Source organism: Rhinolophus sinicus, linkage group LG03, assembly GCF_036562045.2.
Source record: "Rhinolophus sinicus isolate RSC01 linkage group LG03, ASM3656204v1, whole genome shotgun sequence".
NCBI lineage: Eukaryota > Metazoa > Chordata > Mammalia > Chiroptera > Rhinolophidae > Rhinolophus > Rhinolophus sinicus.
In genome coordinates, this window is record NC_133753.1 from 97,825,493 (window position 1) to 97,851,971 (window position 26,479).

General features: G+C 59.2%; 1 protein-coding gene across 2 annotated transcripts; it reads right to left on the reverse strand.

Annotated features, from left to right (window-relative positions):
- Nucleotides 1–1,743: 1,743 nt before the first annotated feature.
- SEMA7A (semaphorin 7A (JohnMiltonHagen blood group)) lies at nt 1,744–25,069 on the reverse strand. 2 transcript variants are annotated; one of them, XM_074328274.1, is made up of 14 exons: nt 24,822–25,069; nt 10,948–11,099; nt 10,445–10,486; nt 10,124–10,216; nt 9,886–9,970; nt 9,627–9,737; nt 8,861–9,051; nt 8,185–8,369; nt 7,178–7,286; nt 6,904–7,102; nt 4,342–4,469; nt 4,002–4,156; nt 3,744–3,805; nt 1,744–3,421 (listed from the first exon to the last, which is right to left on the reverse strand). In XM_074328274.1, exons 1-14 carry the CDS (start codon nt 24,991–24,993, stop codon nt 3,054–3,056), a joined length of 2,052 nt encoding a protein of 683 aa, XP_074184375.1. In that variant the 5' UTR covers nt 24,994–25,069; the 3' UTR covers nt 1,744–3,053. The 2 variants fall into 2 exon arrangements, with proteins under 2 accessions (XP_074184375.1, XP_074184377.1); XM_074328276.1 differs by having other exon boundaries at nt 8,912–9,051; nt 24,822–25,067.
- Nucleotides 25,070–26,479: the final 1,410 nt, after the last annotated feature.

The following is a 26,479-nucleotide window of genomic DNA, read 5'->3' on the forward strand; positions in this document are numbered from 1 at the left end:
TCTCCTCACCAGCTCATGTACATGGATTTACATGGGCTCATTTCATGCCTCCACGCACACGGCTTCTTGCCCATCTGCCCCTCTCGTGCCTCCATAGAGACAAAGGAGTGTGTACCATCCCTCAAGTCCTCTGCTGTAGGGCCATGGGGCACCAAGAGCATCCTCTCAGGAAAGAGGGGGCCTGCTGGGGTCCAGAGAAGGCAGGGACCTCATAGGAGGTAGCCCAGCAATCTATGTGGGCCAAGGGCTTGAGCCCACATTTTCTCCACTAACTGCTCTTAGAACTCACTTCTTCTGCCCCTTCTCTTTTGAGGGGCTGGCTGCAGAGGGTGGGGGGAGCCCGGGAAGCCCTGTGCTGCTGCTCTGCTACTTGGCTATGAGCTGGGAAAACAGACAAGTGTGGCCAAGACATGGACTCTGAGCTCCTTCCAAGACAAAGCCAGTTGGTCTTAGAACCCAGAACAGTGTGCAAGTGGGGCCCACCCAGAAGCCCTGGTCTAGCGCCTTCCTCTTTCACATACATGAGGAGAACAAGGCTTAGCAAAGGTGAGGTCTGCCCAGGATGATGAAAGGTGGTGGTGGCCCAGAGGCTCTGCCCCCAGCCCAGAGCTCTGTCCCCAAAACTCCCAGAGTCCTGGCCTGGCACCTGCTGCCACCGTAGTCACCCTAGGAAGGCTGGATGTGGGAAAGAACCAGGCAGAATCTTCAGCATGGGGCTGGCCCAGGGGAATGCAGTGGGTGGGGGCTGCTCCCGCATTCTGGGATCTGCCAGAGCTGCTCAGGAGCTGGGCTCAGACTCAGAGAGGGGGGCTGTCCCAAGTTCCACTCTCCAGCAGTCACTGCTGAGGAAAATCTCCCAGCAAACCTCAAAAGGCATGGGTCCCTGCTGCGAGAAGGGGAGAAGGGCAGGCAAGAAGGGAAGGGGAAGGGGAGAAGATGGGGGGAGGTTTCTGGGGACATCTGGGTTCCTCTCCACATCTCCCCACTGGCCCCACCCTTTATCTCTAGTCCTGCCCACCCATCTCCCCGGAACAGCCTCTAACTGCCCTCCCCACCTCCCACCCCAGCTTCAGGGGTCCCTTTTCACACATCCTTCTGGGTTCTAAAATCTATTTGCTTTATATTTGAGAGAATGCAAGAGTTTCTAAGGCACACATCCCACCCCAGACCTGTCACAGCCTTGGGGTTGAAAGGCCAAACTCCAGGCTAGCACACAAACCCTGCCGCTGTCCTCTGTCCTGCCTGCTGGGACCCGCCTGGGGTACGGCACCCCCTCCCACGGCCCTCTAGACTCCTGTACACACTTCTATCACCACAGGTCTATCCCATGGGGTCTTATTTGATTAGCTCTCCCCACAGAATGGGCCCCTTGAAGGCAGGGAGGCATAAGGCTGTTCCTAGCATGGCCACACCAGGCCAAGCCTCCAGGGAAGTATGGGAGGTGGAGGCTGGGAAGGGGAAGGCCAGCCGGAGGTGAGGAGAGGAGGTGAGGAGAGGAGGTGGAGTGCAAGAGCTGTCTGGGCTCCCGGGTCAATGTCTGGGCAGGCAGCTATGGGTTCAGACCCCACTCCTGCCTCACGAGCAGGGAGCCCAGCTGAGCATGTCTTCCTCTCTAAGGCTCTAAGGACAGGGCCAGTGAGAGGATGTGTGATACTCACACGGGCAGGAAGTAGAATCATAAAGAGGAGCCCGCACCCTCATCCCCTGATCAGAATGGCTTTGAAGGGAAGGAACAGGCACAGGTAAATAAATAGCTTGTTTATTAGTAATATATTACATCATTAAAGTGCATTGAGAAGAGATGCAGGGGCCAAAGCTGGAAGGCCGTTGGCTCCAGGCCCTGCCCTGGGCTGGCCAGACATGCCAGAGAAGGCCCAGCTTTCTGCTGAAATCCATGGACAGGGTTGGGGCAGAGCCACCCACCTGGAGAGCTTGGCCCAGGCAGTCCCCACTGGAATTCACAGTTTAGCATAAGTTATAACATGTCCTGAGCTGAAGGTGGGAGGCTAGGAGCATGGAAGCACAGCCCCTGGGGAAGGGGGCTGGAGGAGGGGAGAGCACCCCCATCCCCCAACCCTCAATGCCAAGGGCAGAGTCCTGGAACCTCCCCCTGAGGACCCAACTCCTTCTAAATGAATGTGTGAAACTAGGGCTCAGTTTTCTCCTTCATTTTCCCCTGTCTCCCTCACCCCACCCCCTCCCATTACCACCCCCCCACACACACAGGGGGCTTGGACAATGTCCCCCTCAGCCTGAGCTCCCGGGGCAGAGCCAGCTCATGCCATCTCCTTGAACTCATGCCACCATGTCCCTGGACTCTTATCCCATCCCCGGGAGCCTCAGACTGGGACCCCCTACAACCCATGTCTTCCCAGCGCCTCCCACCCCACCCCACCCCACCCCACCCCCAGCATGTAGTTTTGGTATTTTCATACAGATGCAGTCGGAAATAGCTATACATGAAATAAGCCTAACATAAAAATAGAGCTTTTTCCGTCCTCCCGTCCGGAAAGCAAACATCCTTCAATAAACATGCAAGGGGGCTGCCTTAGTGGGTCCCAGGGCTGGTGAGGGGCCCGCAGACGGCAGCCCTGGGCCTCCAGGAACACCAGCCAGCCCCAGCCATGGCAGGAGGGAGGGTGAGGGGCAATCTGGATACAGAGAACCCAGAAAAGACTCAGACCTGAGCCTGAAGGTCCGGAAACGGTGCCAGCTCTCCTTTCCCACCCCACTTGGGCCCACAGGCTCTTGGCCTGCATTTAGTCAAGTTTGAGGAGGCATTTTTTAAAAATAAGTCTACAGACGATAGTCTTGGGTCATTGATGCCCGTTTCACAGTCGATGCCTTCATTCTCCAGCCTCCGCTGCCCTCGCCCCACCCGGGCCCAACAGCTGCCTGCTCCTGGCCACCTCCGGGCCTGGTGTCCCCCATGGGGCTGTGCAGTCCCGCTGGGGGCAGCAGCGGGCACAGAACTCCCGGGCCGGCGGCTCTGAGGGGGACTTTCCCAGTGGCCTGGGGCTGCAGAGCCCGCAGCATGCCCAGCCCCAGGGGCCCTAATGGACCAGCAGGCCCAGAGTGAGTGTGGGCAGGACCCCCAGCCAGAGGGAGGCCGCGTGGGCGTGGCCGTGGCTGTGGCCCAGCAGGTGCTCGGCCTTGGCCTCGTCCTCGGACAGCAGCTGCCAGTGCTGAGCCTTGCGGAGGTAGGAGCCCTCCTGGGCCTCGCAGTAGTAGTGGCCGTAGTGGCCGTCTGTGAGGTTCTCGATGAACAGGATGCAGTTGGGGCTCTGGTGGCCGGGCTCACACCTCTGCTCCACCTTCTGCCCGTGGCGCCACCAGTAGGTGGCGTGGCGGGACTCCATGGGGCAGCTCAGGTAGTAGCGAGAGTTCCGGGCCAGGGAGACCTTCTGCACAGGGGCCTCCTCTGGTGGGGATGGAAAGGCAACCGTGAGGGGGGCCTCGGGCTCCCAGGCAGGCTGTGTCCGCCCCCACTCACCAGGCCTCCAAGGCCAGGGCTTCCAGTGAACATGGGGAAATGAGGGCCCAGCCTCCTTACTCTCTCCTGCCTCCCCCACCCTACCCCCCTCACAACCACCCGCACACCAAGGGGCTCCCTCCACAGGACCGTCCTGCCCCATCGGCCTGGGGCCCTAGGACCAGACCATATTTCCCCCAGATAGGGCGATGGGGGCATGGCTGTACAACCCTCATCGAACTAGGGCCTCGGGCAGGGCCAGACCCCGTACCTGGCTTTGGGCTGGGACACTGTTTGTGTGGATCGGTTAGGTTAATGGACTGCAGCACTTGCCTAGAGTTGGGAGGACAGAAGCTAAGTACACCAGATGAAAGACCCAGCCCTTCCCTGCCCTCATCCCCCTCCCAGCATCCACCAGAGCGGCCCAGCACCCAGCACCCAGCACCGATGCCTCCTGCAGCCCGTCCACACCACCCCAATTCCTGTGTCCACCTTCTCCCAGGGACAAGGGACCCTGGCAACAACATACCTTGGGGAGCTGTAGATGGAAACACAGTGGCCCTGGTCCCAGCCACAGTAGGGATCTCGGGCCATAAGGCAGCCGTGGCAGCCCCCAACATAGACGTCACACAGATCCAGGGGCACCTGGCTCAACTCCCACTGGGAGCTCACATACAGTTTCCGCTGGACGGAGAGAAGAACTAGGTCAGGCAGGGCCCCCACCCCCAACACTACGTTCTAGCCCCCAGGCCCTGGCCACTGCCTAGAGGCTCTAAAAAGGACAGGCAAATCACATGCAAAGGAGGCCTGTCCTCAGCTGGCCATCACTGGGTAGCGCCATAGGGCAGGGGTGGGGTGGGGAGGCTCACCCGCTCAGTGTCCAGTGACAGGGCTTGGATGGTGGCCGCACGGCGGAAGGGTTGGATCTCTATGATGTTGAAAATGAGGCTGCGTTCCACGTCCCTTGACTCTACCACCTTGTGGATGGTGCCCCTGTCTGTGGATGGTAGGCAGAGGGTTAGCGGGCAGGATCCCACCTTGGAGCCAGGCAGCCTCCCTTGAGGCTGGACCAACCAGGGAGGACATGGGTCGGGGAGGGCTGGGAAGTCCTGGTTCAGGCGAGGGACACAGGACTGGGAGAGGTGGGGCAAGGAGAGGGTGCCTGGGAGGGACGTGGGCACCGGAGGGCAGCCAGGAAGTTTCCAGACTGGCCCAGGGATCCACGCGGCTCCGCGGAAGCTGGATTGTGAAGCACGGAAGGAGCAGGGCCCAAATGCTGCACCAAACCCACTCCTCCTTCAGTCCTCCACAGCCCCGCTTGTGGGTGGGGTCTCCCCCACTTCGTAGATAAGGAAATGAGGCTCAGAAAGGCTAAGCAACCTGCCCAAGGTCACACAGTTGGTGATTGCCACCCAGAGCTATCAGAAGCCCACCCCTCCCTCAGCTTCTTCCATAACCCCCCTGGCTCCAGGACTCTGCAGGAATATGCTTTCTTTAAATAAACTTATTTTGTAGTAATTTCAGATTTACAGAAAAATGCAAAGACAGCACAGAGAGTTCCCGTACATCCTTCACCCAGTTTCCCCTAATGGTACCATCTTATGTAACTGGCACATTTGTCACAACTGAGCAGACTTTATTGGGATTGCATGGGTTTTTCCACTAGTGTCCGTTGTCTGATCCAAGATCCAACCCAGGACTCCACATTGCAATTAGTCTCTGGGGATTTTTAATTTTTTATAAAATGTTAGATCTGAAAAGAACCTTAGATTCCACACAGGGATTCCCAAAGTCACACATGAGGTTGCCTGCTTCCAAGGTCAATGCTCCCTCCATTCACACCTACTGGGAACTGACGGGCACCCTGGCCCTGTCTTCCAACCCCACCTCACCCACTGTCCCAGTTGCTATAACAGCTTACCTCCCTTTCCCTTCTCCCCAGTTCCCCAGAGTACCACTTGCCCCAAAAACCCAGTCAGATGATGGTCTGGTCGCCTGCCTAGGACGTTGCCTTTGATTCCATGACAGCCCCCCAGGCTCTGGGACGGGCTGCTGCTTCTCTGGCCTGACAAGCTGCCTGCCCATCACTGCCCTTCACCTCCTTCCATACAGTCTGCTGACGGCCTCCCACAGCTTATCTCAGCTGTGAGAGCCTCCATTCTCTGCAGGGGCTCAGAAAGCTCTGTTTCTTATCTGGCCCCAATTCTTCCTGCTGCAGGCTCCCAAATGGTATCTCTCCAAAGGCCCCCAGGGAGAAGAGACAACTGCCCTCATTCAAATGTGCTCGCCTCCAAGGTCTGCAGGAAGGGGGCCCACGGTGCCCTGTCCTAACTCCTGCTCCCAGTTCCCCTTCATGTGGGCCCCCTCTCCTGCATCCCAGTGCCCTGCTGTCCCCTGGCTGACTGCAACAGCTAGGCCAGCCACTGCTGGGGCAGAGCAAGGACAGGGGCCCATGGGTGTGGCCAGGATGAATAGAGGATGAAGGGGTACGGCTTTGGGATCCAGAAACCAGGCCCTGCTCTGTGGGAACCGATGAGGCCGCAGTGGCCCTGAGATAACCTCAAGGTGCAGCAATAGCAGGAAGCCCCATGGCGGAAGGGTGGGTACCTGAGGCCCAGGCTGCGTGACCCCAGGGGTGCTAGGCATCTAAGGGAGACACTGCCCTTTCCGATGGCACCACTGCCCGATGTCAAGAAAAACCTATGTCTCGCCCACACTGGCCTCCACACCTGCTCCCAGGAACCCCATTTTGCCCATAGCTGGCACCACAAAACTGCCACAAACCCAGTTCAGGGCTGGCTCCTCCATGGCCAGTGGCTTCCTGGAATGCAGGGGAATCTCCCAGGGCATTCCGCCAGCTTCTGGGGCCAGCAAGAACCTGCTCCCCCAGAGGAGTCCCCTCCAGGGAAGAGGAGGTGCCCTTAGTCCTCTGCAAGACTGCAAAATCTCTGTTGTCTGGAAGTCAGCAATTTAGTCATCGGACTAAATTCTTTGCATCCCATGTCAAACGTTCCCTCTCACCGGCATAATCCCGCAGGCAGGGAGAGGGTCCGGTTCCTCATCCACAGGCTCCCCAGTGCCAGATCCTCCTGACTCACACATCTCTTCCTACCCCTTCATCAGTCAGACGCCTGGACCAAAGCTGCACCTGGCTTTGCTCAGACTTACCACATTTCTGCCTCAGTCCTGGGACCTGCTCCTCTCCATCCTAGGATGCCTTCCCCTCCTCCCTCTGCCCCCACCTCCTCCAGAAAGCCCTCCCTGCCTGACTCTTCTACAACTACACAAACTAACCTCAGACAGCTCTTAGTCACTCAATTCTTCCTTCCAGGGATAATATCCAACCAGATGTTAATTACATTCTTCTTCTTCATACATTTCATATCCGTTTTTACAAAGCAGGCCAAGGGGGTCACGGGGTAGCGCCTCACCTGTGGTTAGGTAAAGCACGTGGAAAGTCTCCCCGTGGCTGGAGTTCATGCGATGGACAACTACTTTCTGGTAGTGGGACTTCGAGTGAAACAGGGGTGTCTTCTGAGGTCCCGTGGGCTCCACCCTCTGCGCCACCTCAGGGTGACTGTCGGCCACCTGGAAGGTCTCCGTGGGTATCGGCTGCCGGTCTGGGAGGCACTGGCAAGGAGAGCAGGCCCAGATCAGTGGGTAGCTAGGAAGTAGGGTGAGGGGAAGGCTAGGGCGTGGGCTCACCTTGCCAGGCCGAGGGTTGGGAAGGCCTGTGTGGTAGCCCTTGAGTGAAGAAGTACGGAAGACCTTGTCAATGTCGCCGAGGGAATACACACAGACAGCTGAGTAGTTCCTGGGGGTCACAGAAACCACTTCAGTGGGGGGCCCAGGACCCACCCACCTCCACTCCCCCAGGCCAGCCCAGCACCACACACGGCACAACCACCGCCTTCCAACAAGCTCCCCGGCCTGTGAGCTCCATGAAGGCAGGGGCTATCCTGGGGGCCAAGCCCAGTGCCTAAAATAAGAGTTGTCAGATACCACTGAGGGCAAGGAAGTTTGACCTCATTTCTTCCTGCTGCAATCTGCAGCCTGCGCTCTGTCACGGGATCACTGAGTTCGGAGGCCAGCCCTGGGCAGGAGGACCACCCACGTGCATCCCTGTGGCAATTCTCCCGCTCCTCTGGGCACAGCTGCAGGATGCTGGTGCCCCAGGAGGCCAGACCCGTCCCCTCTCCAGCCCAGCTGGACTCACCCACACAGGACCACAGAGCAGGGTCTTGGCTTCCTCACCCTGTCCCCCTCCTCTCCGCACACACCCCCAGTACTTTCACCTGCCTTGTTTTCAATCAGTGAGAGTGATTAGAGGTGTGAATTATCAGGCGCAGGCAGTGCCTGAGCCAGTGTGACAACACTCCACACCCAGTGTCCCAGAGGCCTCGGGGGCACTTTTCCCAAGCCCAGCACCCACTCTGGGCACAAAGCTGGTGGACACACAGGCATGGGCACTGCTATGAGCGCGCACGTAGTACATGCACGCACAGCTGTGTGCACAGACTCCCAGACACACCAGCATACACATCCCCCCCGAGCACGACTGTCCCCCGCCCAGGCCCAGCCACAGCCCTGACCCTTGAGCCTGGAGCCCCTGCTCATGCCACATCAGCCATCCCCTCAGCAGGACACAAGCCGCCAATCCCTACTGGATACGTAAGTAATGGCAGCCCCAGCCCAGGACGAGGGTCGCTCACCAGGGGTTGGAGAAAACGCCATAGACCCTCGTGTCCCTCCACCGGCCATTGGGGTCGGGGAGCAGGAAGACGTCCTGCAGCCTGTTGAAGTTCCTGTTGGTGGTGGGGTCACTGCACACCAGCATGGCCTTCAGGAAGGTGTTCCACTTGGAGACGGACAGCGAACTCTCACCACCCTGGTCCCCCTGGAAGGGTGGGGAGCAGAGGAGGCCCCTCAGCACCCACAGGCACCTGCTGCCAGGAATGCCACCACCCAGGCTTCAGAAGAGGAAAGGAAGCTCTGAAAGGAGCGGGTCCTGTGAGGGGCCCAGGCAGGGGCATCCTGTGACTGAGGCCGGGCTCCCTCCAGAAGGCCTGGGGCGAAGGGTCGGGACCCGCAGGCGGTCCTCACAGAGCACGTGGGCCGACACACATGTGCCCGCTCATGCTCACACATGCATACTCAACACGCACACACCCTGGCACCGCCACGGCGGTGAAACGCACAGGCCAACACTTTCATACTCACAAACACCCAGACACACTCTCCCATGATAACACACACACGTGCACGCACCCAAACACCATCCCATTCGCAGATGCACGCTCACTCCTGTGCACACACTGACTCCCACAGTCCTACACCCAGTTCACGCGCACGTCTCACACACGTGGCACACAGGCCTGCACGCCTCACCCTGCACAGCTGGGCCACGCAGGGCCGCACACACAGGCCCGCACGCCTCACCCTGCACAGCTGGGCCACACGGGACACGTTGAGAGGCGCCTCGGGATTCTTGTCGGGGTTGTCCTCCCGGAAGAAGTAGTAGATCTTGTCATCGTAGCCCTGGTCCTGGTGCACAATGGTGGCCTTAATGAACTGCGGGTCTGGCAGGGGCACATTGAAATTGGGATGAGGCTGGGGAGCCTACTCAGGGTGAACCCCCAAGTCTGCACAAACAAACCCAGGGCAAATCAAACCTGTAATAAACTCAGAAGGTCAGGCCTAACACCCCAAGGGACCTGTGACTGCACCCCCACCCACACCTGTGCTGCTCTCCCCCTACAAAGATGTCATGGCCCCAGGAGCAATGACTTCATGCCTGGGACTGGTGGAAGGTCTCTGGGGACCTTTATGTCCCTGTTGCCTAATTGGCAGAGCCCTAATGAGGAGGGAGGCGGTGTAGCGCCCATGGCTCCAGGGGACCCCACTCTGGGTCTGGGGCTTCCTCGGTTTGGTTCCCAGAGTGTGTTGGGCCCATCCTGCCTCTGCTGTTCCCCTGCTCCCTGCCAGGCCAACCTTCTCAGCTCTGGCTGCTCAGGCCTGTCCCCGTCTCCCACTTTCCTGACTGGCCGATGCCCCCAGCAGCCCTTGGAGCCTCTCAGGGACCATGAGGCTGCCGCTGCTGCCCTGGGCACCCACAGCCTCCGGCCCGACCCCACCCAGCTGGAGCCTGACTCACTCTGCATGACGGTGTCACTGGTGTACAGCTCGATCTCACCCTGGATGCGGCGGAAACGAGGGATCTTCCCGTTGTATTCCTGCTTCCGGATTGTGGAGTACACCTCTTCCCCTGGGCACAGTGGGAGGGGCCTGGGTAAGGCAGATAGCTCCTGGAAGCCCCTCCCTGGGCCTGGGCTGCTGGCCATGGAGCTGAACCCCCTCCGCCAGCCCAGGGCAGCAGCCCCCGGCGGCCCTTCCTGCCCCAGCTATAGCCCTACCATCAAACAGAACCAGGGAGTTCTCATCCGGGCTGAAGGGGGCATAGCCTCTCCTCTCACCAAGCGACTCCACAGTGCCATTCACCTGTGGGACAGCAAGAGGGTCAGATAGCCTCCCATGGGTGCCAACTTCCCAGCCAGGGGCCACATCCCCCAGCCTTTGAGATCCCCCCACCTCCATCCCACCTGGGGGTGCAGAAGCCCACCCAGACCGGGCACACGGGAGGGGCCTTCTCACCAGGGTCCAGCAGCTGGGGCGCCGGGCATTGGTGCCGCAGATCAGCAGGCCCTGGCCCTGCTTCTCCAGGAGCGTGATGTAGTTCTCACAGTCCTGCCCAGAAGGGGAAGAAGGCCTCAGGAGGCTGAGCATGGAGGCAGCCTCCAAGGAGAGCCCAGAAGGGGTGCTGCTGATCCAACCCCCCAGGAACAGAAGGACTGTGTCTCCCCTCAGACTGGGAACCCCAAGGCAGGGCCACGCCTCCTTCCTCAGACTCTCAGGTACTCCCATCCCTTTTCCAAGGAGCCCAGCCTCCCCTCTGCAATCCCTCTCCCCACTCACCCGCTTGTCCACACAGGACCCCTTTGTGGAGCCAATATTCACCTGGGGGGAAGGAGGGAAGGGGAAGCATTAGTCCACTCTGCTGGCGGCCAGATGCCCCATACGTGCTTTCTATGCAACCTCAGGACAACCTCATTTTATATTATACGTGAGTGACTAGGGCTCTGAGAGGGTGAGTGATTCACCCAAGATCACACAGGCTGCTCTGCTACCCAGACCAAGCGCAGAGCTCAGGGCCCAGCCTGGAGATCTCAGAAGACCGGGGCCATGGGGCTCTAGAGCCCAGCTTCCTGAGCGGACCGCCCCCGTCAGCACTACCCACCTGGCCATCTGGATGATCTTTAGGGAGCCCCCCCCAGGGACCATTTACGGGATACAATGAGGGGTGGATCAGTTTAGGAAAGATGCCAGCACCCTCCCCCAGGTTCCCTGAGTTCCCTCACCACGGCCAGAGGGGAGACAAGGAGAGATATAGAGGGAAGGGGGGTGCACCCCAGGCTCACCGTCTGCACAGAGGTGTTCTGGCCCTCGCGGAAGCTGAACAGATAGACCTTGCCACGTCCACCCACCCAGACAAAATCGCTGCCTGGCTCATGGAAAAGCACAGTGTGAGGCTCTGCCAAGCCAAAGTCCACCTGGTCCTTTCCTGTGCGACCTGAGGAGGCAATTGGCAGAAACTTGAAGCTGGGTCCTGGGCACGAAGATTGTGCCCCCACTCTCAGGCACACCCGTACCTGCCTGGCAACCAGAGCTGGGGCCTGGGCTGGGGCCAGCGCCAGGACTCAGAGCTGTGGACAGAAGTGAAGGGTCCCCTGGTAGAGTACAGCAAACAGCTGTCCGCGCCTCAAAGCCATGTCCCCTGCCCTACAGTATGTGTCACCTCAGGGTGGGGGCATGATTTAGGGACCCCAGAGGAGAACAGCACCCCCCCAGCACACACACACACATACACACACACACGGCTGTTCTAAAGGGCTGGGCTCACGCAGGAGGGACCAGGGTCTACGGCCCTGCTCTGTCAGGCTCTTTGCTGCCCAGGACAGAGCAAGCGGCCACCTCCATCCCCTGCAGGTAGCAAGCCCTCTAAGCACCCCACTTAGAGTCCAGGTTCTTAGGAACTACTTTGCTCAGGACCCCATCGTCTCCTTCAGGAAGCCCCCTCCCGCCCCTCCTGGCCCACCCCAGCTCCTCAGTGAGCAGGTCAGCTTAAATCAGAGCTGGAAAGTAATCTACAGGGCCACTCTCTCCCATTTCACAGATGGGAGAACAAAGGTCCAGAGAGGGGGCAGTACAAGGTCACACAGTCAGCAGCAGGCCCTGAACCAGAGCCCAAGCTCCTGCCCGCAACTGGACTCCTGCCTGGCCCACTCTGGTCAGTTCCATGGAGGTGCCAGCTTGCACCCCCCACCAGCAACTCCAGGACACAGGCTCTTCACAGAGCACAGTCTGGGCCTTGAAACAGAAAGGCTGACCCGGACAATTTTGCCCAAAAAGGAAACTGTCTGCAGCCACCGCCTCCAGAGAGAAGATACCTCATCTCCGGTGACATTGCTGAGCTTGTCCTGGTGGCAGAACTCAATTACAGGCACGGCCAGTCTGTGGCTGTGCCCCCAGCAATCACCCACAGCAGCTCCATCTTCCTCCCTCTGACCAGCCTGGGCCGCACCCAGGAACTCAGCCTGACCTCTGTTTACTCAGCTGCAGCAAACTCAGGGCCAACCAGCTTAGCAGTGACACCCAGGCAGGACACACTCCAGCCCAGACAGAAAAGAACTGCCATTTCCTCAGTCTGCCCCAAATCCCTCTTGCTGCCATTTGAGCCATTCCTACTGATTCTGCATTTAGCAGGGCAAGGAGCACGACACACTGTGCAACCCGCACCTTCTTTCCCTTTCCTTAAGATAATCCCTGAATGGCCAAGTCACCCCGGAAGTGGGGTATCACAGTCTTCACCTCAGCTGTGGCCTTCTTCACTGCAGAGGAAGAAACTGAGGGCCCCTGGGGGACATGCCAGCCCAAGGTCACACTAAGAGGCAGGACAGACTGCCTCGTCCAGAGTGAGTACTGGTTCTCAGGAGCGTTCAGGGAGCCGCCAGCACGGTGAGCCCCAGAATAAGTGCTGAGCTCATTGCCCGGTTTACCTGGCTCTCCTCGGGTACTCCACGAGCAGCCCAAGTACTCTCCCTGCACCCCGAGGCTCACCGCCCTTCACCCCCAGCTGTGCAGGGCAGGGGCCCAGCTCTGTGCTGGGTGCTGGCGGTAGGGGTGATGGTCAAGGCTGCGGCCCCAGTTCCCCCTCCTTTCCAGCTGGGGTAAAATTAGAGTGCTGGGGTCAGCAGGCTGAAGACACAGGCCTTCTTGACTCAGCTCCCACAGCTCCCCTTTCACCTACAGCCCGGGCTCCAGGCAGCAGTACCAGCCCCCTCCCACTCCGTCAGGCAGCCGGGGGCCAGGAAAAGCTGTGCACCTGGAGATGCTGGCTGGGCAAGGGATCTGAACCCTCCCCCGAGGCCAAAGGGCAGGAGCCCCAGCCCTCAGGCATACTGGCCACCTCCACTGGTCACCTCACCAGCACGCCAGCAAGAGGCCACCACCAGTGCAGAGTCCCTGGGAAGGAGCCCAGAGGGGGCTGACGGAGCCCCTGTCTAGGAGTCGCAGTCCTGCCTGGGGAGTCAAGCCTACGGGAGAGGCAGTGGCCTGGCCTGAGAACAAGGTGTGAGGGGGACACCATCCTACCCCCGAATCCAGTCAGCAGGGTGCGACAGCCACATGGAAGGAAGCCTCCACAACGCTCAGTACAACTGCATCGGGGCAGCCCCAGGGCTGCTCACAAGTAATTTCTGAGGGGGCAGGGAGGGTGGGGCTGCTACACCAAGGCCAGGACAGTCCTACACAGAACTGCAAGCCTGAGGCCCACGCCCCTCAAATCCTGGCTGCAGGTGCCTGGGTGCGGGGGAGGCAGGGATGCTGGCCCCATTTTGCAGAAGAACAAATAGGAGCCAGCATTGCCTCCCCTGACCCCCAGGTCCTGCTCCTCGGGGCTGTGCGCCTGGTGGTGTGGATGAGGGGTAGCAGCAGCCCAGCCCCAGGACCTGGCCTTGGCCCATTCCCCACCCCAGCCCCAGCCCTGCTCCCACAGCCTCAAAGAGCCTGATTGTGCAGGGAAGTGTCTGAGCGGCAGCTCGATGAATACATGAAAGGAAGCTTTGTTCAGGTCAGCAGGAGTGGGGGGCTGGGGGCTCTGGGGCAGGACGGCTGCCTGGGGCATCACCAAGCCTCAGGGCCAGAATCTGTGGCCCCAAAACAGAAAGAGCCAGGCCAGGAGGGGGTGACCGTCACGGCTCTGCCCATGCAGGGGCTGAGCAAGGCCAGAGGCTGCCCCTAAAAAGGCCCTGCCAAGGGAGCAAGTGCGACATCCCTAAATGCGTGTTTTTGCTTCCTTATGAGTCCAAAGAGATGGGGGAGACAGATCAAAGCTAGATAGGTCAGGAACAGGCAGCCAGAGAATTCCAGGTAGGGCAAAGAGCCCCAGCAAAGGTGGGAAAGCTAACTGTGTGCTGGGACAGAGCCCTAACTACAGGTCGGGAAGGTAGGCTGAGGCCCTGTATGAGGGGGAGGGGAGGTGCTGCCACCCAAGGATCCACTGTCCTGCTGCCCATCCTCTGCAGTGCTGCCCCTCCTCCCTAGGAGCAGGGCCAGCACCCGCACCTCCCTGCTCCCTGCCTGCCCAGCCCCCTCTGCTCCCATCCTGGATTTCTAAAAGGAGCACCGTCTGGCACCGTGTCTCCCCCTCACTCCCCAGCCTGACGCATTAGTGGCTGACTAAGTGGTAGCTAAAAGCTCCCAGAATAACCAGGGGTTCAGGCAGCGGAGGGGGCTAGGGGCACACGGGCAGGCATGGCCCCAGAGGCGGCCTGGCACGAGACCGCTCCCCCCAGCCCCATGGAATTCTGAGCCAATCCTCGCTCCTTCTGGACCAAGGAAGAGCACACTCAGGCTGCCCAGAACCCCGCAGGCCTCCATGGCCCTCTGAGGCGCCGCCCTCCTCACAGCATCAGGCCCAGCTCTGCTGGGATGAGGGTCAGGAACATGGCGGTGTGGGAGGGTCACCCTCAGGCACAGCCCCCCAGTTGGGCTCCACGGGACTCGGATCCTGTTGGAACCAACCAAAGCTGATTCCTTTCGTGCCCCTCACCCTCCCACCACTGTCCAGAGGACAAGTGCCCAAGGCCAGTCTGGACTTCCACAGGGAGGTTCTCCAAAGCAGGCCGCCTGGTAGGACTCCGGTCCTCCTCATAGTCTCTGGATGCTGTCTCTGTCGGGTCACTGCTGTCCCCACATTCTCATTGCTTATGAAAGAGGGCAGCCCAAGGGGAGGGTGGAGTGGGCTGGAATTGGTGGGTGGGTTGTTGTTGTCCCCGAAGGGAGCAACAAAGGACTGGCCCCCGTGGCCTGGTCAGGGCAGGGACAGGCTTCCAACCTGACCCACTGACCCAACAGGCCTTGAATGCTAACCCCTAGGAGTCCTTTGACAGTGGGCATTGAGGCGGGCTCTGAGAATGGCAGGCATCTGGATAGCCAGCATTCCCAGCAGGGAACGCCTGAGTCAGGCGGTCAGAGAGGCCGGGCACAGGCAGGCGCCTTCTCCCACAGCAGCACCCCACCCTGAACCACCAGGCCCACCTCACACGCTCGCCTACCACACAGCTGGCAGACTGAAGAGGGAAGGCCCATGTGGGGTCCAGGAATCAGTAGCCTCTCTACCCTTTGGAACCCACACCCACGGGTCAAGGTGGAAGGGAGGGGATCTGAACAGTCATTGAACTACGGGGGCATGGCGGCCAAAGAGGCTGTGCCCCTAGCCCAAGGCACACAGCAAAGGAGACGGGGGCAGGGCCAGGCCACAGCTCAAGGTTTCTGGTACCCAAGCACCCAGCTCCAGCCCTCTGGGACCACAGCCTACACTTCTTTGAGGGCCTCTAGGTTTGTAAAATGTTGTATATCACCTCTCCACTTCCCTGTGTCACCTGCTCTCTACCCTCCCGCTCCCTACTAGGTGATAAGTCACTAACCTGATAACTGATGGGAATCACCTACCCACCTACCTTCCGGGTGGGGCCCTCATCTGCAAGGGTCTCACATCCAAAGGACTGACTAATGGTACAACTCAACGCTGTGTCAAAGGGAAACCTTTCCACTGGGGTGGAGGCAAAGGAACAAATGCATCAATACAGGCTCAACGATGTGAGAAGCCACGACTCATACCCAGAAGCCCAGTTTCCAGGTGGCACCGGCCTGTACTAAGGAGGGGCTGCTGGGGTGCCAATGACATGCGGCAGGACAGGGTTCCAGGTAGCTGCCTGGCAGGGGCAGAGCCACGCGCTGGGCACATGGTGGGCCCTTGATACAGTACTTAGCTCAAGGGGAGTGAGAGGTCTGCCTCTCTTTATCACTCAGGGAACAGGCAGCTGTGTGCTGGGCTGAGGGGCGTTTGCTCCCGCCCACCAAGGTCAGCTGTGGGTGGGGAGCATAGCTCACGAGTAGCCTCAGCCCTGACTCCAAGAAGCCTTGTGCTTCGTTTGGCAGCTGGGCAGCTGGCTGGTTAGCTGTGACCGTGACCACGGGCTGCGCCTTCCGGAGCTGTTTCCTACTCTGTGGATTGGAGGGGCTGGTACTTGCTAAGGTGTAGGTTTTATGACCCACCGGTACTTGCTAAGGTGTAGGTTTTATGACCCACCATCGTTCTAGGAACAAATCACAAAACCATCAGGGTTAAGGTCATGAGTCATTGTTAGAAAGGGATTGGGAGTGCCAGCCAAGTCAGGGATGGCTTTTTGGAGGTGGAAGCAGCAGAAGAAGCCACATCCTCATCTGCCTCCATGAACTCACCCAACAAATCTCCTAACCACCCTGTAAAGAAGGCAGGACAAGGGTCTGCACCCCCATTATATAGACAGGAAAACTAAGGCCCTTCCAAGCCAACAAGGGTTGTGTGCTCTCTGCACTGAGCCACTGTGCTCAAAGGCCCAGAAGGCTTGGCTGGTGGGGAGACCAGCAAAGGCTCGGAGGAAAGGGGCAGCTGGAGAGCAAGCTGTGGGGAACTGAACCACGCCAGGGCTCAGGGAGGGAAGGCTGGCACAGAGGCCCAGCTGGCGCAGACAGGAGGCTCTAGGCCCAGGGAAGGCAGGAAACCCAGGATGAACACCATGGCAGGTCCACCTTCCACCCATTCCTCAACCCAGCAGGTTCTAAAACCCCCAGAGTGAGGCCAAGGTCGGCTGGTGGTTCCTTGAAAGGACAGGATGGACAGAGATGGCAGGCCTGCCTTGGGCCCAGAGCCAGGGTAGAGGTGGGGGAGAGGACAGAAGACGCCAGACCACCCCAGGTGCAGGGAGAGAGGCAGGATGGGAAGACTGGTGAGGAACAGAAGGTTCCGCAGCTCAGCCTTAGCCTGGGCTGCGGGGGCGGGGGGAGGGCAGTACAAGGGCAGCACGGGAGCTGGCAGGGGCCGGGCTGCCAGGGCTGCATCTCAGCAGAAGTCAGAGCTGCCGAGGGCGAGGAGGACAACGCCGACACTGGCACCCTACCCCCTACTGGTTCCATGGCACTTGCCGTATGCCGGGCACGATTCTCAGTGATTTGTGGGTATATTAACTCACTTAATCATCACTGCACTCTTGTGAGGTGGGGTCTCTCATTGTCCTCACTTTACAGATGAGGGCAGCGAGATGCAGAGAAGGGGAGTTACTTGCCCAGGACCACACAGCTTTGAAGGGGTGGAGTGAAGGCTGACAGGCAGGTTAGGTTCTCTGGAATCTGCTTGTAATGCTCCATAGATGGACCCTTAGAAGCTTCCAGGCCGCCCCTCCCACACAATTACAGCCTGAGCCCTGACCTCTATCCATGATGCCCTAAGGAGTGTGTGTGAGGAAGCGTGGGTGTGCAGGCCCCACGCGGGGCGCGGCGCAGCCCTGAGTACCAAGCAGCATGACTAACCAGGAAGAGAAGTCTTACGAGGTCTGCCCAGAAATAGAACCGCTCTGTGGTCTGGGGCAGGCCGCAGTGACGGACGGGCAGGAGATGCTGAAAGCCCTTCTTTAACATCCACCCCACAAGGTTCCTACCCAGCCAGCACTGGACCAAAACATTCAGACATTGACCTCCTGGATGTGGGGGAAAGGGAACCCTCGCGCACTGTTGGTGGGATTGCAAACTGGTGCAGCCACTATGGAAAACATTATGGAGGTTCCTCAAAACATTAAAAATAGAACTACCATGTGACCGAGCAATCCCACTTCTAGGTATTTATCCGAAAAAACCCAAATCACTAATTCAAAAAGATATATGCACCCCTATGTTTATTGCAGCACTATTTACAACAATAAAGCTATGGAAGCAACCTAAGCATTCACTGATAGCCAAATGGATAAAGAAGAGGTGGTACATATATACAATGGATTACTCTGCCATAAAAAAAAAAGAAATCTTACCATTTGCAAAAACATGGATGGACCTAGAGGGTATTATCCTAAGTGAAATAAGTCAGACAGAGAAAGATAAATACCATACAATTTCATTTTTATGTGGAATCTAAAAAACAAAAGAAATGAACAAATACAACAGAAAGAAACTCCAACGAACAAACTAATGGTTGTCAGATGGTAGGGAGGTTGGGGGGATGGGAAGGGTGAAAAAGGTGAAGGGATTAAGAAGTACAAACTGGCAGTTACAAAACAGTCGCGGGGATGTGAAGTACAGCACAGGAAGTACAGTCAGTAATATGGTGCTAACAATGTGCGGTGTAGGTGGGCACTACACTTCTCGGGGGGATCGCTTCGTACATTATATAAATGTCTACGCTGTACACCTGAAACTAATATAATATTGAATGTCAACTATAATTGAAAACATTTTAAAATTTAAAAAATTAAAAAAACACACACAACACTTGCCTCCATCCCTGGCTTGTCAGCTCAAGACCCCACTGTGGCTCCCAACTGCCCGTGCCGGCAGAGCCCCGCTCCTCTAGCTGGCAGTCGAGGCCCACGCACATCTGCTCACCCCTGCCGCGCTCCTTCCAGTCTCCACACCTGTGCTCGTGTCCTTCCTTCCCCTCATTGCCCTCTCCGCTTCTGTCTGTGCTTGTGGTCTTACCTGTCCAGCTCTAGTCTCAGTCCTCCTGGCTCCAGGAAGTTCTAGACCACTCTACCCCTCACTGCTCCATGCCCCCTCTGACCTTGTGCTTGCTACACCACCTGGCATACACTATCTTCTTTCAGTTCACAATGTCTTGTGTGGAGACCTGAAGGTGAGGTCGGGTCTCTTCTCACGCCATGGTCCCAGGCCAAGCCGAGGACAGGGCTGGGCAAGCGACGGCCGATGAGATAGCAGGGAGGGGCAAGCCAAACCCCCCTGTCCAATGAGGAGTCACCTTAGGACAGGGTGCTGAGCTCATCATGTGACCTCCTTTCCTCACCCAGGCCCAACAGACAAACAAGAGCAGCTGTCTGTGCCACCTGCCCCCACCCTACTCTCGGGCGCCCGGCCCCAGCCTGGCTCTTCACCCTCTCCCTGGAGATCTCCCCAGTTGGATGACCCCACACTGACCTTTCCTCCTCTTATCCCATCACAGTGCTTGGCTGTACCTACTGGTCCTTCCTCACCTCCCCAGGTGCCTCTCTAGTCCTAGGCGGCAGGTCCACCTCTCTGGACACCTGCGTGCTCCTCGGGGGCGGTGCCGGCACAGAGGCGGGGCTAGCTGCCTCCTGTGAGGGCTGCCCTGGGGGTGCTAGAAGCAGGTGGCACAGGAGGCACACGGGATCAGCCTAATCCCAGACTGCCACGAGGGTTAAACCCAGATTAGCCCAAGCCATGGACAGATCAACCTGCCCCCGAGACCCCGAGGCCCAGCTGCCCTGAGGAAAAAGCTAGAAGAGAAGTGTGGAGCTGGCCCAAATCTAAGGTCCTAAAGGGAGGAAGGTCATGGCCAGCGAGGCTCCTGGGAATAGACAGGTCGAGGCAGGAAGAGTCTGGGCTCAGCTGAGCTGTCCAAGGAGGATAGGGGCAGAGCATGACGACAGACACTGGAGGGAGGGCAGGCACTGAGGCCAGGAGCAGGCTCGGGCAGACACAGCTCCGGCCCCGCTGTGCCTGTCTTACTGGGAGACCGGGGGCCAGTCCTTGTTTCCCCATCTGTGGCACTTGTGGTTGGACCAGCTGATCTCTGACATTTTTTTTCTGATGTCCTAAACTCTGTCCCATCAGGCTATGTGGGTTGAAGTTATCCAAGAAGTTTCCTGGAGGAAGTGCGACCGCACTGGCAGAAAAGAGGCTGAATGGGAAGCAGGGAGGAATGGCGAGCAGAGTAGGACAACGGCCCTGAAAAGGGGAACATGGGGAGCTGGCGAGTGGTGAGGGAAGCAGTGTGGGTGACAAGGTGGAAGGGGGAGCCAGCCCACCTTATCTGGGGAAAGCAGTCCACCTCATGTCTCTGTCGCAGCATGTCCTAGGAGGAACGCTCAACATGGTGACGCAGAGGGATAGGGGTGTCACAGAGACCAGGGCACAGTCCTGGAGACAAAGCAGGGCCAGAGCCAAGGGTGGGGGAGTAAAGGGCTTGGAGGCTGACGGTTGGGGGTGCGGGTGGTGGGAAGGTCGGATCTCCTGGTCCCTCAGGGCCTGGGCTGGCTAGGAAAGGGGGCCACTCAGATTCTCTGAGCGGGGCACCAACAAGGGGACACAGTCCTCTATGCTCTAGGAAGACCCCTTCCTCCTCCACCCTGAAAGAGAGGAGGCTTCCGAGGCAGCCAGGCCATGCCCAAAAAAGGAAACTAAGAGGGGAAGTTTTCTAGCCCCAGAGCTGCCAACCAGAGCAGGGAAGTGGGTCAGTCGCCTGTGACATAGCCAGAGGCCCTGCAGTGGCTAAAATGAGTGACATGAGGTTAGGGGGAAACAGGAAGTCAGCTGGGGATCCAGCTATCTACCTGAGGGCCCGCACTCCCACCACTGCTCCCTGCAGGCGGCTGGACCCAGGGAAAGTGGGCGGAGCCTCTGCTTCCATCTGCCCATTAAGGGCAGGGGCCTCCTCCTAGGAAGCCCAGCTCTCCCTCCTCCTCCCAGTCTGGAGAGTGATCTGCCCCCACGAAGGAGGTGAAGGTTCCTGGAAGGGGAACCTGGTCAGAGGAAGGCTTCTGCCCGCCTCCCTCCAGCAGGGCCCGCTGGAGCTGTGGGAGCTCCACTCTCGCATAGAATCTCTGAGGAACAGGCTTCCTCACCTGGAGAACCCCCACGGTCAGGAGTCAGGCGCTGCTGCAAGCCCTGGTCTCCCAGACCCAGCTCTAGCTTCCCATCAGGGAGCTGGGACACTGGCCTTCTCTGACAGCCATGATCCTTCCTCCCAATGCTGGGTTGGTTGTGGAAGGTCAGGTAGGTGGCTGAGTTCAAATGTCTCCTCCTACAAGAAACCTTCCTGGAACCTGGAGGCTAAGGCTGACTCAATGCCTCCCTCTTGGGGTTCCCCACTCACTGCCGCCGCCTCCTCTCCCTGGTCCTAATTGCACGTTTTTGGGTCTGAAATCCTGTCAAATCAGGTGCTTCTTCCTGTTCCCTCCTCTCCCTCCTGCTGCTCTTGCCATCCTGGCTTACCACCTCTTCCAGGAAGCCCTTCCTGACTGGGTTAAGAATCTGCTCAATGCCCCCAGCTGCCCTCTCTTATAGGATCTGCCACATCTCACTGTAACAGCAGGTTGACCTGCTGGTATCCCCATCTACACTGAAAAGTCTACGGACTTGTCTAGTGTCTCATCCCTGGACCCCCAAGCACAGCCCCAGGACCAGTACAAGGTTGGCCCCAGCAAATGTCAAAAATGCTGAATTACTATGTCCACTCATAAGGCCACAAACTAATAAGCCACTTCCTCCTGCTGATTCTCAGCCTTCGGCTCATGAAAGACCAAGATAGAAAAGAACACGAAACTCAAAGATTTCCCCTAACTTCCCAGGTCTCCAGTTTCTCCTCACAGCTAAGATTTGAATGGTCCCCCACACCCGCTGCCAATGCCAGAGAGGTAGCAATCCCAGTGGATTCGTACTGTGATAAGTATAAACGCCTCCCTCCAGCCCATTTAGACATTTGAGGAAACTAAGGCTCAAAAAAAGGAAGCCCTTGTCCAGATCACACAGAAACTCAGGCCAGCGCTGGGACCAGAAACAGGCTCCCAGCCTGCCATCTTTCCGCCAGACCATGGCCATCCTGGGTCCGTGCCAGCACCCACCCAGCCCAGCCAGCTCTCAGAACCTTCACTGTCCAGGACAGAGGGGCCAGGAGCTTGGCAAGAAGCTGCCGGTGACGTCACCGAGCATCTCTCTCATCCCTCCCAGCTGAGGACACCCCCCTCTCCTCCTGGGAATTGCCGCCCCTGTTCTGCGAGGGGGTTCACCTTGAAGGTGAGGAGCACATCCAAGTCCCCATGGGGCAAGGATTCCACTGGAAATGCTGATGCTGAGGGAGCCCCAGCAGTGACCTCATCCCCTGGAGGAGGTGACAACACCCCGGCCTTGGGGAGCAGCTCCATAAGGGCTCCCCCAGCAGCCTCCAAGTCAACAATAACATCCGGGTATCTAATTGGACCAGGGAGAAGAGGAACAGGCTGGGCAGGTGGAGACTAAAGACAGGGCTGTTTCTCATGGGGACAGGCTGACTCACCTCTGACCTTGGGGGTCAGGACGTCCCTGAGCTTCTCTATCTCCTCCAACCAAGGATGGAATGGGAACTGTGCACAGCTTCCAGGCGTGCCAACCTCCTGCTTCACCAGTAACCCACTCCTCTCCCACCCCTGCTTGCGGGGGGTCAGGCCGTTACATCCTTGACTGGCCCATGTGTCAGTGACAGCCCTCAGAGGACAATCTCCAGAGCCCTTCAAGCTCTGGCAAGCTCTGATAGCCAGAGACAGGTGCGGACCTCAAGGGCACCCAGCAGGTCAGTGCTGGCACATCCTTCTACGCTCACAGCTGCTCTGGGCCAGGACTCAACAGGCTGGAGAAGCCTCAACCTCCCCAGACAAGCGCAGGCTGGGATCTTCCCAGGACTCCCTGATCTAATGTTTCCCTAGGGCGTAGGGATCCCAGAAGCAGAAAACAAGTGACGAAGAAGAACCTTCCATACCTATTTCAGTGCCCACACCTGTCTTAGCTTAAAACTAAAAGCCCGACCTGGGCCTCATTAGAGAAGTGATTCCAGAAGTACCCCTATCCTTGATCTAGTTGTTCCTGAAGGCTACCTGCACTGCCCCCACCCACTGGTGACAGGGACCTAGGCCTATACTAACTACAGCAAGGCCAGGAGGGTGGTCCCCTCACCCCACTCTTGGGTTTGCCCTGCCAAGCCCATTCCTACCCGATTGCCATGTGTCACCCCACAGGAAATACAAGGCAGCTGTCAGCCAGGCATACCATCACCAGCTGGTGGTCCTGGGGGACAGGCGGATGGCAGGGGCTGTCTAGCCCAGGGAGTGTCTGGCACTAGTGAAGAAGACTACAGACTGCCCTTGGACAAGACAGGCGAGCGGCTGGTGGACCCCAGCAGGAGTCATTAGTCTTCCAAGCAGAGGGCACAGCCAGCATGGAGGCAGGAGTAAACTGCATGCAGATGAAAGAGAGGTGGAGCTGGGCCACGAGCTTTGAAAAGTGGGTACAAGAACGGCAAGCAGCTTTAAACAGCCTCAGCGTGGAGACTAAGTGCCAGGGAGGTACACATTAAGTGCTAGAAATGGGTGTGCACTGAGCAGGTCGGGGAGGGGTCTTGGGAAGACTTGTGGGGCGGGGGCAAGCAGAACCAAATGCAAGGGGTCTGGTGCAGGGGGAGACTCTAGAACACTCAGATATGGCCATTTGTCCTCTTCAGAGGTCCCAATGCTGTGCTGTCCAGGACAGCCAAGGGAGGGGTGGAGGCAAGGCAAACACGCTGTGAAGGTGGAAGCCTGGGCCGGAGGCATGCACCAGTAGGCCCTCCACTCCCACCAGGAACGCCAGGGGCTGGGGAACAGAGTCGGCTCCCAAGTCCTCCTTCAAGGCCAAGAAACTGCCGAAATCCTTCTCCCCTCCCTCACCCAGTACCAGCACTGGTCCTCTGCCAGAACTGAGTCCTGTCTGCACTGTGAGCTCACATACTGCCCAGTGACCTTGGGAGAGTCACATTCCATCCAGTGCAGCTGCAGTTCGGGGGCCACTGGTTTTGTGTGGGTTCTCTCTCTCTCTCCCTCTCCCTCTCTGCTAAGAATACCTGCCCCAGATATGCTCAGGCTCTGACAATCCCTGCAAACCGCCTCAGGCATCAAAGGGCTCCTGCAGGGACAGACAAGTCCCCCCAACCCCCACTGCGAGTCCACCACCACCACCACCACAGGGGGCTGCAGCACCGCCAAATTTTGGGAAAGAAACCAGTCGTCCTGGGGGCGGCAAGCATTTGTGTGCAACGTAGGGGAGGAGAGCTGAGTCCCTCGCCGAAGAAAGCCTCAAACCCCACCTTGCCGGCTTTCTGACCCATTGTACAGGGATTTAAACTGAGGTGACCCTGGGGGAGACTTCGGTCCTTCACAGATGCACATCGGCCTAAAAGCTGCACCCCCGCCCCAGATCCCCCGGCCACAGAGGGGGGGGCGTCCCAACCGCCGCGCCCCACCCAACGGGCACTGCCCCCCACGCTGGCGCCGATTCCTGGTGAAAACTGCCACGTGCGGACGGGGGGAGGGGGCAGCGGCCGGTACCGGCATTGCAGAGGCAGCGCCCAGGTGCCCCAAGCCTCCGCACCGTACCAAGTCCCAGCTCGCCACAGGGTGCCCACCCCCTTACCCGGCCCGTGCTCTGGGCTGGGGCGGGGGCGGGGGCAGGCAGCGGGGTCTTTGTTCCCGCAGCCCGAGCGCAGCAGCGGCGGCAAGAGGTCCGCGCCCCCCTCTCCGGCCCAGGCTGCGCCCCGAGCTACAACGGAGCCCACAGCTCAGGAAGGGGGTTGTGGGTAGGGGTCCCGGCCGGAGACAGGGTCCTGTACGGAGGAACCTGGCGCCGGAGGACCGAGAGCGCCTCTGGGTGGAGAGAGGGGCCCGCTCCTTTCCCTGCACCCCGGCTCTGCGGATCCCGGCTGCGGGCGGACTTGAAGCGACTTAGCCGGGGCTCCGGCCGCGCCGCTCGCTCCCCGCAGCGTTCCAGCCGCTCCGGCGTGCCAGGGTGCACGCTCACACTCACCCAGACCCGCACGCGTCTTGCAAGGACAGCCGGGGACCCCCAGAGCCGCTCGCACGCACTCCCTCCGGTGCCTCACACTCCGCACCCGCTCCGCGCGGCGTCAGATCCCGCGCCCCGCCAGCTGCGCGGCGCCACCTACCTTTCCAGACAGTGGAGATGCGAGGTCCGTTCCTCGGGTGGCCTTGGGTGGTGGCGGCCACCCCGAGCAGCAGCAGTAGCAGCCGCAGCAGGAGCCCAGAACGAGCCAGCGGGCTGGGGACGCGGGCGCGCGGGATGCCGAGGGCGGCGCATCCAGGCGGAGGCGGTGTCATCCCGCAGCCCCGGAGCGACAGCAGCGAGCAGCAGAGACTGAGCCAGCACCGACCGCGGGGTTGATACCAGCACGAAGAGGCGGAGTCAAACGCCTGACCCCACCCCGCCCCTCCCCCGCCCCTCGCAGCCTCTCGCCTCCTGGCTGCCCAAGGGGGGCGCAGTGCCCGCCGCAAGGGGAACCTTCGCCATCCCCTCCCGGGCAATTCCACGGGGGAACCCGGGCGGACAGGCACAAGGCCGCCTGGTGGTCTTCTGTCATCCGCGGCGGTCCCGGTCCCCTCTCAGAGCCTCAGACCCACTCCACCCAGCCCATGAGGGTTGGCCTAGGAGTCCGGGAGGACCCCTCAGAGGGTGCCTACAAGTCTACCGTTAAGCAACCTCACTAATGGCCAGCTCAGTGGTTTGGACCATGGAGGCTGTGGTTCTCCGAGGACAGGCTGGCCTGAGTGGTGACCACTCCCAGCTTATAAGCAAGAGCAAGATGTTTTCTCTCAAGGGAGAGGTGGGGCAGAGGGTAGGCTGTGGGGCGCACTGGGAGCCCCGTCATTGCTCTGCTGTGGGAACACTGATAATTTTTCATCTTGGCCTGGCTCCCTCCCCTCCCTTCTCTCTTCTCCCCCTTCCCCAGCCTTCTGGGCTGCCTCCCCCCAGCCAGCTGGTGTGTGCTCAGAAAATCCAAACTCATTTCCACGTGAGTGGAGGGGGATATAATTAAGAAGGCCCCTTCCCCAAGCAGAAAGAGGGATGCCTCCTGCGTGCCCAGGACTCACTGTGCCGAGGCCGGGTCAGACCAGCTTTAGGAGGTCTCTGCCCACCAGGTGCACAGGGCTGAGCTCCTGCAGGCAACCTGGTGACCCTGTGTGACCCCGTGTGGGATCTAGGTCCAGTCCCTCTGGTCACCTGAGCAGCCAGGCAGCTCTCCCATCAGCTCTGCCCGAGGGCCAGCCCCTCCGCCGTGGCTTGTGCCTAAGGGAGCTGTGGATGGGAAATCCACTTATCTGGTGCTTATGGGATGCCTCCCCCGAGGTGGACTGCACTGAGACGGGGGAGGAGGTGGCAGAGATGCACGTGGGCATCCAGAACCCACACACCTCGGTGGACTTGATTCACACACTGCAGACACCAGCTAAGATAGGGGGCCGTCTGCCTGGCCCTCCACCCTGATCCACAGCCAGAAAGATATTGTTACCAGGAAGTTTTGCTTTATCATTCCAAGTTTTGTTTCCAGCTACCCTCTCCTTCTTGCCTATGAGTCCCAAGATACCCCAACAGGCCCAAAGGTGAAATCAAGATGCCTCCAGAGACAGTGCAGGACTAGGCTCCTGGCAGACACTGTGGGGCTGGAGCTCCATGGTGTCCAGAGGTACACTGCCCCAAAACAGGAGGCTACGGACAGCCCAAGAGCCCCTCCCAGGCCTGCACCCACACCGTGGCCCTGAAACCAGCAGCATGTCCTGACCCAGGCTAGCCTCCAAGATTGACAGT

What these genes read in the sequence shown, in the direction of transcription:
- SEMA7A (XM_074328274.1), bottom strand. Translation starts at nt 24,993, where the DNA reads ATGACACCGCCTCCGCCTGGATGCGCCGCCCTCGGCATCCCGCGCGCC. An exon ending in CATCTCCACTGTCTGGAAAG is followed by an intron (nt 11,100 to 24,821) that starts GTAGGTGGCGCC and finishes TTGCCTCCTCAG; the next exon opens with GTCGCACAGGAAAGGACCAG. An exon ending in GGTCCTGTGTGGACAAGCGG is followed by an intron (nt 10,217 to 10,444) that starts GTGAGTGGGGAG and finishes CCTTCTGGGCAG; the next exon opens with GACTGTGAGAACTACATCAC.